Source organism: Mauremys mutica, chromosome 6, assembly GCF_020497125.1.
Source record: "Mauremys mutica isolate MM-2020 ecotype Southern chromosome 6, ASM2049712v1, whole genome shotgun sequence".
NCBI classification, from domain to species: Eukaryota; Metazoa; Chordata; order Testudines; family Geoemydidae; genus Mauremys; species Mauremys mutica.
The window spans coordinates 102,110,099-102,128,597 of record NC_059077.1 but is presented as its reverse complement, the minus strand read 5'-3'; the positions used below and the strand labels follow the sequence as shown (position 1 = coordinate 102,128,597).

The 18,499-nt window shown below is 42.0% G+C and overlaps 1 protein-coding gene across 1 annotated transcript in view; it reads left to right on the top strand.

Moving 5' to 3' along the window:
* The window catches only part of SNAPC3 (small nuclear RNA activating complex polypeptide 3), a 31,381-nt gene extending 21,008 nt beyond the window's left edge, over window positions 1–10,373 (top strand). Inside the window, exons 4-9 of the mRNA XM_045021306.1 lie at window positions 861–965; window positions 1,656–1,805; window positions 4,853–4,935; window positions 6,262–6,426; window positions 7,189–7,296; window positions 9,831–10,373. Of these exons, the coding sequence (XP_044877241.1) occupies window positions 861–965; window positions 1,656–1,805; window positions 4,853–4,935; window positions 6,262–6,426; window positions 7,189–7,296; window positions 9,831–9,978 (759 nt within the window). The 3' untranslated portion in view covers window positions 9,979–10,373. The remainder of the gene's footprint in view (window positions 1–860; window positions 966–1,655; window positions 1,806–4,852; window positions 4,936–6,261; window positions 6,427–7,188; window positions 7,297–9,830) is intronic.
* The last annotated feature ends 8,126 nt before the right edge of the window (window positions 10,374–18,499 follow it).

Here is an 18,499-nt window from a genome sequence, read left to right as displayed (position 1 = left end):
GCTAGGAATTGCCCTGTGTGGCCCTCCTGCACGTGCATGCACTTAACACTGCTGAGTCCCCTTGCCTTGTCCTGTGTGTGTGTGTTAACATTGTGTAGTATACATAAGAAACAAATAAAAAACAAATTGGGGGTAATGAGTTGGTACAGATATTTCCTAGAAAACAATGGGAGCTACTCAGCAGTCTTGCGAGCCAAGCTCTTTAAAAAGAAGGCATGTGTACGGCAATTGATGCTCTAATATGGCAATGTCAGTAGTTCCAATGGAATTTATTATTGAAGGTAAAACATACTAGACAGTCTGAGTTTTGTTTACATTAGCAAAAGAGACTCCAGTGATAGAGTCCAATTAGCTTGTACTTCAAGGACTAGCACTTATCTCTGCACAGGGCTACAGCAGCAGAAAGCATCTCTGCTATTAAAGCTAAAGAACACTTTGTGGTGGTCGGATTGCAGTGAAATCCTTTTTCAGCCAGAAGTCTGTTTTCATTTGGGGCAACGCTCCCCAACTGTTTGGGGAGACTGGTTGTTAGAGAAAGGAGAAATTACCTCCCTTATTCTGTTTGACAGCTGGGGTTTCATCTTAAGGAAAGAGCTTAACAAAAATGCTTTCAGCTCATATCCAGAACATGCTAGTTTGTACTATAGGAGGTAGTGCCTGAGGATAAGAGACATGGTGGGGCTGGATTCTTGGCTTGGATTTGCTTGACATTTGGATTGAGTAAAGAGGCCTCAAATCATGTACATCATTAGCAAGAGTCTCTTGTTTTCGGACACTTCTCCCATGTTTAGTTTCTGGACCATTGTACAGTTTGCAGTAGAATGCACTCGGACATATGTATTAACATTTTATCTTCCTAGGAGTCTCATGCAACTGGAAAGAGGCCAAAAGATCCAGCAAATCTAATTGAGGAAGGAGAACTTTTCCTAACTCTGAACATCTTCTATCCTGTCATATTTCAGAAGGTTGGTATTAAAAATTCTCTGGGTCAGAGTCTGATACATTTTCCCACCTTGAATAGTGTCTCACTCCACAAGCACTCTCACTGAAATCAGTGGGATCATACACGGAGTAAGATGCTGCACAAGACTGAGCATTCTTATTTCTCAGTTAGCCTGTAGGTGGTACTACAATTTATCCAAATTGGGGGTCCTAGACCCGGTATAAGTATACCATAAATCACACTCAAAGGCTGCCAGAGACTGGCTTTCTGTGGTTCAAGGTGGTAGTTGTAAAAGTTTCTTTTCTTAATGGTTCAGTAGTAACTTCGTAGTTTTACTGCAGATCAGAATGTGTAGCATTTAGAGCTAACATACTTTCTATGGGGCTGGCCAACAGCTGGACGAATTCCTGGAGATTTCATCACATGCCATAATCTTTAATTCCTGGAGACTCCAGGACAATCCTGGAGGGTTGGCAGCTCCAGTTACTTGCAATCATGAAAAGCTTAGGGTCTGTGCTTCAAATTAGTTCCTTTGCTCTAAAAACTGGAGGCAGCTTTACAGGGGCTGTGGAAAGCTGATGTCAGCCTTTTATGGGGAGGAGTTAGGCCTTGTGCTGCTAATGACCCCAGTTAGGCATTCTGTAGCGGTGCTGGTGGTAAAGACATTCTGGCCCTGTTATTAACTGAAGGCTGCTCACTGTTTCTTTTGTAGCATAAAGATCACAAACCTTATCAGACAGTGCTTGTGTTGGGCAGTCAAAAACTCACTGAGCTCAGAGACTCCCTTTCCTGTGTCAGCGACCTTCAGATGGGTGGTGAGTTCAGCAGCCACCCTGACCAGGCACCAGAGCACATTAGCAAGGTACAATCATCTAATGTAAAGGGGATGAAGGTGTATGTGTTTGTGCTTGGTTGGTTTTTTTCCCCACCAACAGTGAAATGTAATGGTGCAGTTGGATTACATAATTCTGTGAGTATCCAGATATCATGGTGGGAGGCCATATTTCATACCAGGATACATCTGTAATCAGAGAGATTTACTGACCTTTGCAGAATGCTTTTTGAGATGCATGGCTAGAAGATGCATTAGTATAAATTTCAGAATGCTCTGAAGATAAACAATGAGTGTTTAACTATTACTAGGGTCTATGAAATACCTCACATGTTTCTGAGCACTAGAATGTAACCATTACAGCTAAAAATATTTACCAGATGCTTGTCAGAGTGAGACATCAGTTCTTCTGTTTTACTTGGCAATTAAAATATGGAAAAACCACACATTCTGCACTTATTGTGACTTCTTAAAATTACAGTTAACACATGCATATACACACAAAGTATGCATACATTATTGTATTTTATATCTATGTACAATTACACATGTAACATATGTAAAACATTCCTGAACCACAACAAAATTATTTGAAGGGCTACATTCTTAAAATATGTTTCCATATAGAGTTCAGCTAACATCCCAAAGCAGCCTTCTGCTTTCTTTACAGAATTTTACCTTTGTAAATTAAAAAGGTATTAGTCTGAGAATGAATTGATCAGTGCTTAAAGTTTTGAATGTAGATAAACTACCTTTCTCTGTCCCCATTTAAATGATTATTTAAAAAATAACTCCAGCTTCTCCAAAAAGTAATCTATAATTTACTGTGGGATGTTCCTAAGGGGAAATTGGCATCTGCCTTATTTATGCAATGGTTTCCGCTGTTCCTTAGTTATACACCTCTACCCCGATATAACGCGGTCCTCGGGAGACAAAAAATCTCACCATGTTACAGGTGAGACTGTTATATTGAACTTGCTTTGGCCCTCCTTGTTCCCTGACCGCCCCTTCCAGAGACCCTCCCCGTCCCTAATCACCCCCAGAATCCAACCCCCCTTCTCCCTGTCCCCTGACTGCTCCAACCCCTATCCACACCCCCTGACAGGCACTCGCTGGCAGCGGTGGGAAGCAGAGCAGCCCGGCCCCAGCCCGCTCCACTCCGCCACCTCCCAGCCGCGGCGCTCCGCTTCCCGCCGTCGGTGAGTGTGGGGAGGTTGGGGAAAGGACATCCTCCACACTCACCTGCGGCGGGAAGCAGAGCGACGAGGCCCCAGCCCACTCCACTCCGCCACCTCCCAGCCGCGGCGCTCCGCTTCCCGCCGTCGGTGAGCATGGGGAGGTTGGGGAAAGGACGTCCTCCACACTCACCTGCGGCGGGAAGCAGAGCGACGAGGCCCCAGCCCACTCCACTCTGCCACATCCCAGCCGTGCTGCTCCGCTTCCCGCCGCAGGTGAGCGTGGGGAGGTTGGGGAAAGAACACCCCCCATACTCACCTGCGGTGGGAAGTGGAGCACCGCAGCTGGGAGCTGGTGGAGTGGAGCGGGCTGGGGCCGGGCTGCTCCGCTTCCGCCACTGCCGGTGAGTGCTGGGGGGGGATCCCTTCCCCCAAGCGACACGGCTGGGGCCGGGGCAAGGGAAGCAGAGTAGGCTGCTCCTGGCCCCCCGCTAATCCCCAGGGCCACTTTTGGACTGCGGGGCCCCCAAAAGCGTGCCCCCACCCCACAGCTCCTGCCTCCCAGACGATGGTGGGGTGGGGAGCCCAGGACCACCCCTGAGACCCTCTGCCCCTTATCCAACCCCTCAGCCACGGCCTGGCCCAGCACCCTTAACACGCTGGTCAGAGCAGCATGTCAGAGCTTTACCGCGTTGTATGCAAACCCGCGTTAATATCAGGGTAGAGGTGTATATATATAAACATCTCTATAGAGAGAGAGCCCTTGTGCAGGCTCTTCACTGACTTTAAGCTATATATTTGTGAGGTTAATCTATTTCCTTTTGTCTCCTTTCTATTGTTTTAAGTTCCCAAACCCATAATAAAAAAAATGCTTTATGATTTGACTGTATTTTCTATTCATATAAATACTACTCGCTGCTAATTTTAGCTTGTCCAAGTGTACAGCTCTCAGTGTATTGTAAAGCGCAGCTGATTAACAGAATAACCCATGGTTATTTTGCCAAATCGTTATTTCCTCTTTTTTTATTTGTTCCTTCCTAGTTGATATGAAAGAGCTTAGCAAAGAAGCTCACTCTTTTATATAAGAGTTAGTCTACACAGCCTTGTCACAGAACTTGTTGCATAAATAGTGGATACTCATTGGCTAGCCTCAGTAATTTCTGGTGATGCAGAATTCTGTGAGCCCCGTTAATGCTGATATGAATGGCATAAAACATTATCCTCTGTGAGAAAATGTGTGGTACAAATGGCCTGTCTGTGTGACAAATTGTGTAATTAAGAGAGCATTTTGAGGGATGCTGGATCTCTTCAGAGCACCCAAAAGGGGATGATTTTACCTTCCAGAACAGCACGTCTGTCTTGTTTATGGAGGTGTGAATAGTAACTATTACCACATGGCCACCTTTAATTTATGTTTTGGTGCAGGATTGCAATAGAGTTGATGACTTGTCTTGTGGCACAGCCTGCTCTGACCTGGCTAGTTTTTAGCACTTGAAGAGTTGTGCCTAAATTCTGTAAATGCTGCTCATAGATTTTTAGAAATCTGGGAATAGCAGAATGGGGAGATAATAAGAAAAGAAACATTATCTACTGAATGATCTATCAGCGTGATCAGTTTGCCATCAACAGAGTAACTCTCCCCTAATTTTTAGTTCTGTATTGTTTTAAAAAATCACACACTGTAGCCAGTGACTATGCAACAAGCCATATTGTGACATCAATATTTAAGCCGAACTCCCCAGTGAGGAGCTCTGCTTAAAAACTGATAGAATGATACCACCAAATGTAATGTAAGTACATAAAGTGCACCACAAATAAGCTTCATTTTGCAAGGTTTCTGTTGTTTAATCTATTTTTTTGTAGTACTAATGTTGTCTTTCTCTCTCTCTCTCTCTGTCCAAGGATCTCTACAAATCTGCTTTCTTTTATTTTGAAGGCGTTTTTTACAATGATAAAAGGCACCGAGAGTGCAGAGATCTGAGCAGGTACAGTATATACAGTCCCTCAGTGGGAGGAGATCCTTAGGGAAGAGAAGAGAAACTTGACTGATTCTGCTGCTGCTGTGTGATGTTTCTAGGAACAGGAACATTTAATGCCTGTGTGGAGCTAAAATACTCCCCCTCCCCCCCCCCCCCCCCGTTAATACATTTTAAAGCTTATCCTTCTTGCCTCCCTTATTCTTTATATTCACCTTTTCTCTCCATCTTAGAAAATACCCTAATTTCTCTCCCCTTCCATAACCATCCCCAGCACTGAACTGATCTTCCTGAAGATCTAAAACTGCTTCCTCTGTGTGAGCTGGGCCCACTTATTTCTTGGGAATGGGTTCTATGAAGGGAAAAGGATTGGCAGCTGCAGTTTTGCCTGGACTAGACTTTAAAATGCCCTGACTATTTACAAAGGGGTTGTCTACACAGTGCCATAGTGTGAATTGTAGAGCGCTCTGCCTGCCTCACGTAGACCCTGCCAGTGAAAACTCAAAGGTGGGCATTGATGTAATCCCATTTCAAACAGGACTACGTCAGCGTGCACTAGCTAACTTTCAGTTTATGCTAACACTGTCGATGTGGGGCAAGTTGGAGTGCTCTATATTTCATGCCCATGTAGAGCCTACCAGGGTGCCATGTAGACAAGCCCAAAGACTGTTAAAGGGCATCTTTAAAAAAAAAAAAAGGGGGGGGGGGCAATGGTCAGCTAGACTACAAATTAAAAATGTGCCTTTGTCAGGAGCTGAGCTATTATGGTGGGCAGTATAGAAATCCTCAGAGCTTGATTTGGTTCCTTACAGTGCCACAGCTTTACTGTGCAATGTTGGGCAAGACGCATAATCTCTGTGCCTCACTCTCTGCTCACAAAATGAGGATGATCATAGTTTCCTAGCTCAGAGAAGTGTGTATAAATGCTACTTGTGGTAGTGGAACACCTCATAGCGATGAGCATGTTCTAAAAAATCCAATAAATAAATACATGTGAGCTGAGTTCATAAATTAATGCAAAAGGTGATTGAGGCTTGGCATGCCACAAAACACATGACTTCCATGCATATCCAGGAAAGTCCTTAACTTGGATTTCTTTAGAAAAATTATTGGCATTGGATTCCGGGCAGTCTCAAGGCACAGTGTATAACTCTGTGAAAATGTGTTAGTCAACAAATCCCTGCACACTAATATAAGAAATGTTGGTGACTTTTTTTGTAATCAGTGCCCTGATGAAGAGTTTCAGACACACCTAAAATACAAAGTGTATAGATAACTTTCATACATTTTCAGCTTCTAATATAGCAATCCTAATATCTGTCCATGAAATTTCAGAACAATTATTGAGTGGTCAGAATCTCATGATAGAGGCTATGGGAACCTTCAGACTACTAAAATGGAGGACTACACGTTTAATGACTTGTCCATCAAAATTGGTTTTCCATACCTCTTCTGTCATCAAGGAGATTGTGAGCATATCATTATCATCACAGACATAAGGTAAATTATTACTATTTGGGAGTGCTCATGCAGTTACTATAAGTGCTTTGCTTTCTCTCTTACAAAGCCTGATGTCAGAGGGTGCTTGATAAACACCAGTATCAACACTACTTCAGAAAGCTGAAGTAGAATAATTTCTAGAGTATAATAGTGTAATTTTTATGCAGAATTGGCTTAGTAAAAAGGTTTTATTCTGTATGCACCTAATCCTCTGCAGCAAGAAAGGAGATAGAAGGGAAACGAGAGAACATCGTGTAGTAGAACAGCCATAAAACTAATATGGGATTGGCCCATGTCCTGCACTCCTTTGCTTTTTGTTAACAACCTGCTCCTGCAAGATGCTCAGTGTCTCCCATGAGTTGGTGAGCATTCCTGTTGTCCTCAGTAGGAACGCTCAATGTATGGCAGATAGGAATACTCCTTCAGTTCTCTCTCTTATAGAGGAAGCCAAAAAGCTTTTGTTCCCTTAAGCCTGCTATACCTCGGATTTGCACTGAGTATCTCTTAGGTGGCATTTGACATCTCCCAGGATAGGGCTGTACATGTCTAATGGAGATTGGCTCTACCACTGACCATACTAGTGAGTCTGTGATATGATGCGACTAGTATTCATGTCTTAAGATTTGTGTTAGTGTTCCACAATTCTGAATGTGACTTTTCCTGGTCAGCATTGTCCTCTAACCTGATTGTCCGTGATGGTATTCAGATACAATAAAATGATGAAATGTAGCCAAGCCCTTATTCTGTTCCTCTCTGTGCCAGGCTTGTTCATCAGGATGACTGCCTGGACAGAACCCTGTATCCTTTGCTAATCAAGAAGCATTGGTTATGGACTAGAAAATGCTTTGTATGCAAAATGTATACAGCCAGGTAAGTGACCAGTGCTATTTGGTTAGCTTGGTTTCTTCATGCATCTAAGACTTCTGTTAACAGAAATCTTTCTAGATGTCTTTTTTTTAATATAGTATTTTTTTTTTAAATCAACATCCTCTGTCCTTGTACTCCGGGTGTTTATATCCTTATGGAACTAATTCAAATTATTAGCCAGGCACAACACACTTTTTTGTTATACGCAAATCCTTGATTATTAAGTCTAATTTTCTGAAGAATGTCACTGTTGTGCCCATACTACAGACTGTTGAACAATACGGGAATCTCTTGTAGGACAACCAAAAGAGTGGAAATCTTCAGGGTGGCAAACTTCTAGATAGCTCTTATGTTTTGACACTTAGAATATGAGCACAGAAGCCAGATCTATTTATTTTAAGGTTTTTATAGCATTTATGCTAGATTAAAACAATGATTATAACAAGACAAAGTCAGTGTCTCTTTTTCAGGAGTCCATGTGTTGTATCTGTTTAAAAAAACAGTGTCTTCCTTAAAGTATAGATAGTAGAGGAATAGGAGTGAAGCTAAGACCCTGATTTTACTATGCTGCTTGAAGTATCTCAGTGCAATCATTTTAAAGGCTAAAAAGACAAAAAATATAGTTTCTCTTCCTCAACAGTTTAATGGGTTGTCTTTCCTCCTCTCCTCCTCCTCCCCCCCCGCATTGTCTCTTTAGGCTCTGTGTGCAGAAAAATACATCTGTGGCCATTTGTGCTAATCCACACCCAGGCTTTGCTAGCTGTTTATTCTAGTTAGAATAAACTCTCTGTCCCCTGCAGTACTTTACATCCTATTCATCTGGTCCTAGGAAAAGCCCATCTGCAGACATGGTAGAAATCTCTGTATTGGGAAAGTAAACCGATCCCAAAGGCTAGATATGACATCTCAGCGTTTCATGGAGTTTTGGCTAGGTCACTTCAAAACCAAGTTTTGGCCGCTTGCTCTAAGTGGTAGTTCATGCCCCTTATCCCAGTCTGATACATGGACTGTGGTCCTTTATCTTCAGTAGTTTGTCATAGACTCACTAAAGATAATCAGGCAGAATGTTTTTGGGACAGCTTATCTTGGCATTCTTAGCCAGTCCCCTGGGTGCCATCAGAAGTGGCCATAATCCATCTGAGTCGTGGGACCATAAGGGGAGGTGGAGCCAAAGGTTCAATGTCAGGGAAAGACAGGGTGGGGAATGCATTACCAGAGGTGATGGTCTCTAACTGCATTAAATTTAAAACCAGGATTAAGCATTAAGATTAAGTGGGGAGATTCTGAGCCATGGCTGACCAGAGCAGCTTTGGCTGGACATCTCTGCACATTCTAATCTGTGTTGGATAGCATCTTCAGTCACTGTTTTTTTTAATGAGTAGCAAAGGCCTTGTCTACAATGCAAATATTTGCACCAGTGTATCTATGCAGCTTTAGTTCACTAGTGCAACACCCCTAGTGTAGATGTGCTGCACTGGTGCAAATAGTGACTGGTAACAGTACAGATTACCTTTCTCTTTTGCAAGTCATTTCTTGCATTAGTGCAGTCCATCTACATTCAGGGTTTATACTATGTTCATATAATACTTCAGGGCACTGGGTGTGGGTGTCTTGATCTTTAAGTTCTCTAAGTGCTACTATATAATTATTTCACTGCACATCCACCATTCCTCATCTTGACAGCTGTATTGATGCTCTATACTTCTCAACAGGGGTGAAGTTATCAGCATCCTCCCTATTTAACCCAGTCTCCCCTGCCTCATTCAAGACTGATTGAAAGGAAAATATTGTGTCCCTGTATGTGTAGATGCACACGTGGAAACAAAATGTCATAAGTGACCAAACTGCATCAAAAACAATGCAAGATCTTAAATTAACATATATTTAAAACTGCCACTCGTCTGCTAAGAGACGACAGTAAGTAAGAGAATTTAGAACAGATGAAAAAATCAATTCTAATGACCGTGAGGAGAAGCACTAGACTTTGGATGGCAGTGTTCAGTGTCAATCCCAATGATCTCAACCTCTGTTTCTAACAAAGTGTGTCTCCCCACTCAGTTGATTCCCAATTCTCTGAACAGATCTGGTTGTTGCTCAAGCAGTTTGCATAATCGGGCATGCTATTATATATCTACATTCCTCCCCCTCCCCAGGCAGTTTGAATTTGTTACTTAAGTTGCCAGGCAATGAACAGGAGCTTCCTATTATAATTTGAGTACTCAAAAGTTTGCTAAGAGCTTCACAGAACAAGTAAGGACACAGCCCCTGCTAGATGTTGCTGCAGCAGCAAGTTTGTGGATGTGATTAAGGGAATGCGGTTCTTGGCAAACAGGTTTGGGAAGGAGCTGCCTCTGTAGGGAAATGGAGTAAGATGGCAAGGATAAGACTCACCCCATTGGGTTATTGTATCTTTCATATTTCACTGCATGTACAGGTGTTGAATGTAATGAATTTAAGAATAAGATTTTGATGGGGGTGTATCCTATACACATCAAATGTGTCAGTTTAAAGTGAAACACGTGTTTTAAAACCTGCAGGTGGGTGACTAATGAGGACAGTCTCGCTCCAGAGGACCCCTGTTTCTTCTGTGATGTTTGTTTTCGAATGCTCCATTATGATGCAGAAGGCAATAAACTGGGAGAGTTCCTTGCTTACCCTTACGTTGACCCAGGGACTTTCAACTAAGGCTTCAACAAGAATGAATTCAGTGAACTGGAACTATGAATCTGCTGCAGTGGCGGTTGGGTGGTTCTGAACAGATGTAGTCTGAAATACTGCTTAGGCCATCGTTTCTTTGTTCAGTAGCGAGGGTTCCTGTGCACATCAAGTTTTTGAATCTTGTTGGTAATCTAGAAAGGGAGCATTTACTTTTACACAATGGATTAGTGTGGAGGAAACAGCCTCAGCCATGCTTCATTTTAACTATGAAAATGTAAAAGTATTGTTTACTTAAAAAAAAAAAAAGTGCCTACAGTACATTAAATGTGGAACTATAGACTTCTAGGCAGAGAGACTAACACTTACAAATCTGGGTGTCCAAAGCTAGGGTCCTGAATAAAAGAAATCTGATCTTTAAAAGCTGTGCTCCTTTGGCTTCCATTAACTTCATAGTATACTCCATTGAAGGCACCCTGGTTTGAAAATTCTGGCCACAGTTGCCTCTGAACAAGGGCAGATGACTTTCATTAACTCTGATGGCAGTAATCCAAACCAATCAAGAGGAGAGAATACATCCTAAGAAACCAATCACAGAATGCTAGTTTATTTCCAGGTCTTGCTTCAAGCAATGGCTGCTTGTTGTTAATCAACACATTTTCCTTTCTTCTCTCTCTCTGAAGGAACAGGCATTTGTGAAGAGTAAAATATGTTGAGTTAGCAATGCACAGTGGCCTACATTTCAAATTAATTTCCTTTTTATTTCAATTCCTATGCTCCTGAGTTTATCAACTCAGTTAAAGTTCATAATGGGCATTATTGCAAGTGCATCGTTGCTATTTTAATATTACTTGACTTCTCTTTACTGAAACTTAATAAAGTCCTATAGTCTAATTAAAATGTGACCTGTCAGCCAAGTTTATTCTGCTCATGGAGTATTACATAAGTAAGAGTACCTCTGCTTGCTGAAATATATTTCAATCTTCCAGGGAGCCTAGATGTAGAGGGTTTTTTTTGTTTTTTAGTAGTCTGAAATTCTGGGAAGTTGAACAGAACCGACCTCTGCTGTTTAGTAAGAGTAACAGCATGAACTGCTCTTCTCTCATACATTTCAAAAAGTCCATCAGTTTAAAAAAAAAAATCAGCTTTGCTGGGCATGGAAGTGTATATATGAAAAGAGTTTGTCAGAACTGATTCTGTATTATTCAGGTTTTTATCCTGCCTCAATCCTGCCAACACTTACTCACAATAGTGAGGTTAAGCATATGTGTAATCCCACTGACTTAAAAAATTAAGTATCAGCAGGGGATCGGGGTCACACTGTGCCCATCACTATTGTATCTGAATGCCTTCTTGTGGCACATTAAGCATTGTGACTAGTATCAGTCACTGGTCCTTTCTCCTTTCCTCTACTGTGGGAAGAATTATTTGAAGTTTATTTTTATTTTACTCCTACATTTGCTGTGCTATATGTCCTTTGAAAATAAGGTCAAAGAAGTGCACCTTCCACTTGGGATAGAAGGTGGGGAGATTTGTGGTAGTTCTTAGTGTCTGCTAAGTGCGAGTTGTGGTACATTCAGTGATTGATCCACCAAACTCAAACAGTTATTATCTTAGACTGGGTAGTAGTAGTAGTAGTGGGGGAGAAACCAGTCAGGTGAAAGCAAGACTATAGGAAACATTTCACCAATATTCCAGCTTTGCAATTCATCTAATTTTTTTCTTAAAAGGTCTTAATAGAGGCAGAGAGACGTCATGGCTGGAATCTAGAATGTGGATGGGTGTGAGTAGAAAACACATTTGAAATATGCATGCTCTTCAGCCCTACCTAGTGTTCTGTCTCTTTTCACAGTAGGCTGGTTTGTGCTGCTATAACGGCTTTTCAAAAAATACCCTTTAGAATGCAACTTTCATGTTTCCTTCAAAGAGGAGCATTACAGTGATGCTTACCTTCCCCAAGCCCCTCTTCTTTGGCTGCCTTCTATTAACATATGGGCTTTCCAATCCTCTTTAGCACTGCAACTGTGATTAGATAGACAGCTGGTGTAATTTCTAAAGCTACTGTTTTGTTGTGTGATAGCTTATCCATCTGAATTCTAAGAGGCCAATCAGTACAGGTTTTCTTACTAGAAAGAATAGAGAAATTCTGAGATAAGGAAACCACAAATTTAAGTTTGGTCTATAGTTTTAATAATAAAACTCTTTCCTATCCTCTTAGCTCTAAATAACCTGACTAATTAACCACTTCACCCTCTCACCTCTGCAAGGCAAAGTCTCAGACAAACTTACCTTAAAATGACTGGTTTATATAGGTTTAAAAAAAACCAAAAAAACCAACTTGCTAGAGTTACAGCTCTGGTTGTGAGAATTTGCTATATTTATGTATTTTGAAGGGGAGATAGAGGAGTGCTACTTACCTTGTATGTGTTGTGTTCTGGCCCTATCACATGCCAACTGAAGTGACTTGAATGCTATATTGAGTAAAAATCACAATAAATTATATTTTGAAAAATCCTTTAATTCCTTGAGTCCCAGGAGCCGTCACAGGACAGCTGGGTCTGGTTTTGGTTTAGTGTTTTCTTCTGAATGAGCCCTCTGAGTCAAAGCCAGTAACTGCCCCAGCTGTCCATTTATAATTACATTTCTAAGATACCAGCTGGGTATTTGTATTTTGGCTACTTGTTTAATGATGTTAGCATTTAAATGGTCACAACTTCAACATCTCTAACACCCCGTGAAGATCATACCTGTTTATAGTCTCTGGCTTAGCCCCTCATCAAGAAGAGCAGAGTAACATTCTGAGATGGAATGAAGCTGACTTGTGGCTGTAGTGTAGACACAGCCTTACAGCAGCACAGCTGTAGCTCGGTAGTGTAGACACTTGCTACAGTGATGAAGGGGTTTTTCCATTGCTGTGGTGAATCCACCCCCTCAAGAGGCAGTAGCTAGGTTGACAGAAGAATTCTTTCTTTGACCTAGCTGCACCTGCAGTGGGGGTTCCTGTAGATGTACAAGTTGTGAAATTTTCATAGTCCTGAGTGAAGTAGCTAGGTCAACTTAAGTTTTACATGTAGACCAGGCCTTAGTACCTAGTGTTTTTAACTAGTAATACTTTGTTTCTTATGAATACCTCTTATATGAAAAAATGTTACACAGTTGGCACTAATTGCACTAGGGGCGGGAAATGCAGAATTAACCTTAATTGTGTCCTCTTGGTACCTAAACATTACAATAGGGCTTTTATTACTTGATCACACAACATACAGCCAGTGATACATATGAGCATCCAAAGCTTCCCATCAAACTACTGACAAGTTCTTAGAGCCTATATTATTATAAGTGCAGGCTTGCGACTTTTTTGGATAGTTGTATTAACTGAAGCCCTCAGAAAAATAGAAGCAAGAATTGAAAGCAGGGCTCTTGCACAGCATTGAAAAGCACTAGAACCATGTAAGCATGCAAGAAATGCACAGGTCTCTCATCCAAAAGGCTTACGGACTAAATAGAGTAGGTGAGCAAAGCCTGGAACTGGAAAAGGAGGCAGAGACTTGCTCAAGGTCACACAGCAAGTCACCTAAATAGCTGTGTAGAAAATTCAGCTCTCTTAAGTCCCACTTCAATGCCCAACCCACTGGACTGCAGTGTTAATTTTTATTATTTATATATTTAAAAAAATCTCCACCTGATACCAGTAGCTGTTGCCATGACACAGAAGTAAAAACTAGGCATTGTCAAGGTGGCATGTATCCAGACACACAGCCTCACTCCTACTCAATATCTAAAATTAGACCAGATTGGGCCTCTTCAAAACAATAGTCATCTGCTTTCAAGCATCGGTCACTGCCCCTGATATGACATGTGACTGTGACTCCTGCATGGAGTGCATCTTAAACCACCTTCCACAGGGCTGTGCCTCAGTTTAGGTTTGTTAGAGTTTTAGAACATAAGCTATGAGCAGATGTGAGCTCTGCATGTAGGTGACAAAGGGCAACATTAGGGCTTGTAGCTGAGCAATGGCTGTCCTGCCTAAAGCATTCAGAGTCTGGAGACCCCACTTAGTCTAGGAGATCTCCTTGCCTCCTCTCAGGAATAGAGTACATGCACAAGAGAGCTCTTGCAACTAGTTCTGCCTGGGATCAATCAGAGCAGTGGCTCTGAACCTTTCCAGAGTACTGTACCCCTTTCAGGAGTCTGATTTGTCATGCGTACCCCCAAGTTTCACCTCACTTAAGTTACCTGCTTACAAAATGAGACATAAAAATAGTGTCACAGCCACACTATTACCAAAAAACTGCTTACTGTCTCATTTTTACCATATAATTATAGAATCAATTGGAATACAAATATTGTACTTACATTTCAGTGGACCTGGACACATTTGGGGGAAGAGACCCCCTCATGGTGATCTGCCAGAGTATTTTGAACTCCCAGAAGGAGTTACATTTCAGTGTATAATATATAGAGCAGTATACACAAGTCATTGTCTGGATGAAATTTTAGTTTGTACTGACTTCGCTAGTGCTTTTTATGTAGCCTGTTGTAAAACTAGGTAAACATCTAGATGAGTTGATGAACCTCCTCAAAGATCTCTGGGTACATATACCCCTGGTTGAGAACCACTCAACTAGAAATTCATCAGGATGCTTTTTTTTAGCTTCTGAAGTTTAAAAAAACTAAAAGAGGAAAATCCACTAACATTATTCTTGTTGCTAGATCTCATGAATAAATCTCTAAATAGGTAAAATTTGTCTTACCTATAACAAAGTAGTCAAATGGGAACACAGTCTTGACCGTCTGCTGCCAAGCAGAACCCATTTGTATAATGGAAATCACAGACCAGAGATTGAGATACTGGCTAAGTCCTACTGTCTTCAGTTCCTGCAGGGAAATGCATGTACTATGAAAATGGCAACTGAGCCCAGGCATGGTACTGATACAGTGAGAGAGATTGCTAAAAAGTATTTAGAATGATCTTTTATCCATGTACTACAGTTTTCCTTTAAGGAAAAGAATATTTTGTGCTGATACAACATGTTTCACCCTGAACTTCTCAAGAACTTCACAAGCTAGCAAAACCTAGCTACACAATCTCAGTTCCTAGCTTGAGTGTTGTGAGGAAGAGGTAGAGGTTAGTCTATTAAACACCAACAACGCTTGTTTCTAAACCAAGTATTTTCAACCTTGCCAAATCTTTTGGCATTTCCCACCCCATAACATTTAGCACTTTGCCAGCACAATGGTGAGGTAGACCTTTGCTTCTCACATTGAGGGAAAGCAGGAAACCTAGAATACCTTAGTTCCTCCTTGATTTTACTAGTGCTGTACAATCTCACAGTAAAAAGTGACTTGAACAGATCAATGTTGCTTTCTAATCCTGCTCACGCACTTGAGTTTACATCACAAAAGCACCATTTTGCTTTACAAAACACCTAGTTACATGGCCCAATTGCATGAACCCTAGTAAACTTGTGGTTTGAAAAGTATGGCTGTAACTAAACTTATTCTGTATTCAATTGCACAAGTATAATTTGTGAGAAACCAAGAGCTATTGTTGCCTCTTGGTTATCTCACCTCCATTTCATGAAAAAGATTTGGAAATAATTTGTTCCTGGGAGAATAATAGAAGTTTAATGTCTTTCCCCCAATTCCCGGAATGCATTTTAAAATCTCCCACAAGACACTTAGGAGGGAGTTGTTCTTGGGGAGTTGTTCTTTTCCCCAAGAACAACTCCCTCCTAAGTGTCTTGTGGGAGATTTGAAAATGCATTCCGGGAATTGGGGGAAAGACATTAAACTTCTATTATTCTATTATCTTTCCATAACTGTTATTCTTCAAGATGTGCTGCAAATGTCCATTCCATTGTAGGTGTGTGCGCACACCTTGTGCACAGTTGGAGTTTTCCCCCTCAGCAGCACCTGTCAGAGTAGTGTGATTGGCCTCAATAGAGGACCATACTGCCTCTGACCCTTGTCTGTTCCTTTCTAAGAGACTCAGAGGGGAAGGAGGGTAGGTTGTGGAATGGGAATGTGCACCACCTCTCACAGAATGACAGTTACGGAAAGGTCGGTAACTGTTTTTCTTCTTCGAATGATTGCGCATGTCCATTCCTCTGAAGGTGACTCTCAAACACTTTGAACTGGAGGTGGGTTCGGTGTCTACTTAAACAGGGATTGTCCAAATCTGGCATCATCTCTAGATTGATGAGAGATGGCTTAGTGGGAGGCAAAGGTATGGAGTGATGATCACATTGCCATCTTACAAATGTCCAGGATGGACACATGAGCTGGAAAAGCTGCCTGTGACCTAGCTGAGTGAGCTACAACTTTACTTGAAGGAGCAATATCAGCCAATCAGTAGCATAAATGAATATAGCTGGAAATCCAAGCAGAGATCCTCTGAGTGGCTCTTTACTCTGAAACTGCAATGAAGAGCTGAAACACAAACCTGAATGGCCTAGTCTGATCCAGGTAAAAAGCCAAAGCTCTTCCGACATTTAGAGTATGGAGTTTTTCCTCCCATTTACTCAAATGAGGCTTTGGAAAGAAAGTTGGTAAGTAAATTGCTCAATTAATATGAAAATCAGAAACCACTTTAGTCAAGAATTTTGGGTGAGGCCTAAGGAAAACCTTATCCCTAAATAAAATTGTATAGGGAGGCTGTGATACTAAAGCTTATATCTCCCTTACTGTCCTGACCGAGGTTTTAACAACTAAGAGAGCCACCCTCATAGACAGGTTTAATAGAACAAGTTGCTAGCAGCTCACCGGAAGAACCCATTAACTTTGCTAGAACTAAATTTAAATTCCACTGTGGAACTGGGCTGTGAACCTGTGAGTATAATCTGTGCAAACCCTTTAAAAATCTGATGGACATAGGATTTGAAAAAATAGATTGGTTATTCATGGGAGGGTGGAATAGTTGTCTGGTGGAGTCAGATGGAACTAAGAGCTAACTCGTTTCAGAAACAAGATAGTCCAAGGTATGGTAAACTGGAGCTTGAACTAGGGCGACACCTCTTTTTGTGTAGACCCAACAGAGAATCTATTCCATTTTCAAGGTAAATAGACCTAGTGAAAGGCTTCCTGTTACTCAGCAGAACTTTCTGCACTCCCTTAGAGCAATCTCATTCTGAGTTTGTCAACCATGGAGCATCGACGATGTCAATTGTAGGGGCTGAAGGCTGGGATGAAGGAGGTGGTGTAGTCCTGGGAGGTCACATCTCTCAGGAACAACAGTGGAGGTCTGACTGACAGGTCTAGTAGAGTTGAAAACCAATATTGACTGGGCCATCCTGGGGGTGCTAGAATAAAGTGAGGAATCTTGCTTGACTTTGGCCAAGACTTGGGGCAGGAGCAGAACTGGAGGGAAGGCATACAACAGGCCTTTTGATCAAGGTAGGAGGAAAGCATCTGTCAGTGAACCCAGGCTGTGACTTGCTCAAGAACAAAACATGACATTTTGTTTGCTCTTACTGCAAAGAGGTCAACTCAGGAAGTTCCCCACTGCTGGGAAATGGACCTGGACACATTTAGGGGAAGAGCTGATGTGTGTGGACCTGCAAAAGACCTGCTCAGGTAGTCTGCTAGAGTGTTTTGAACTCCCAGAAGGTAAGCAGCTTTCAGGACGGAACTGGCAATGCAAAATTTCCAAAGGATTGCCTCCTGGCATAACTTCATCGATCGAGCCCTCCTTGTTTGTCTACAGAGAACATGGTTGCTGTGTTGTCTGAACATCAATAAATTCCACTCCAATATGTTGAAAGAACATCAGGCAGGCAAACAGATGGCCTGAAGCTCCCTGATATTCATATGGAGGCTTAGACCTGTGGAGACCAAAGCCCCTGAGTCTGAAGGGGACCTAAGTAGCTCCCCAACCTAGATTTGATGCATCTGTGACTGCAGTGTCTCTCTGCTGTGGAGGGTCAAAGGGAACTCCCATGCAAACATTCAAGGGTTTTATCTACTAGTCCAGGGAGGACAAGACCTGAGCAGGTTTTTGAACCACCATGTCCATATGGTGATGGGTCAGTGAACAAACCAACCAACCAACCAACCCTACAGTTCTGATGTGCAGTCTGGCATGATGCACCATGTAAGTGCATGCCTCATGTGAACCTAGACGTCTGTGGCAGAATCATAGTGCCAGGGTGCACTATTAGGTCTAGAGCAGTGACCTGCCTTATTTGTAATCTCTGCTCCAGTAGGAAAGCCCTGACCTTTGTAGAGTCCAAGACAGCCCAATGAATTCTGTTCTTTGAACCGGAGTCAGGATAGATTTCTTTGTACTGATTAGGAGACCCAGTGCATCGAAAGTGGACTGATTAGTCTATGCTGGAGAATACCTAAGACCTGAACTGGCCTCTTACTAGCCAGCTGTCTAGGTAATGGAATACGTAGACTCCCAACCTTCGCAAGAATGCTGCAACTACTGTGATGCATTTTGTAAATACACAAGGGGCTGCTGGCAGTCTGAAAGGCTGTACTGCAAATTGGCAGTAGGATCCATTGACCATGAAACTTTCTGATGAATCGCTACATGAAAATAAACATC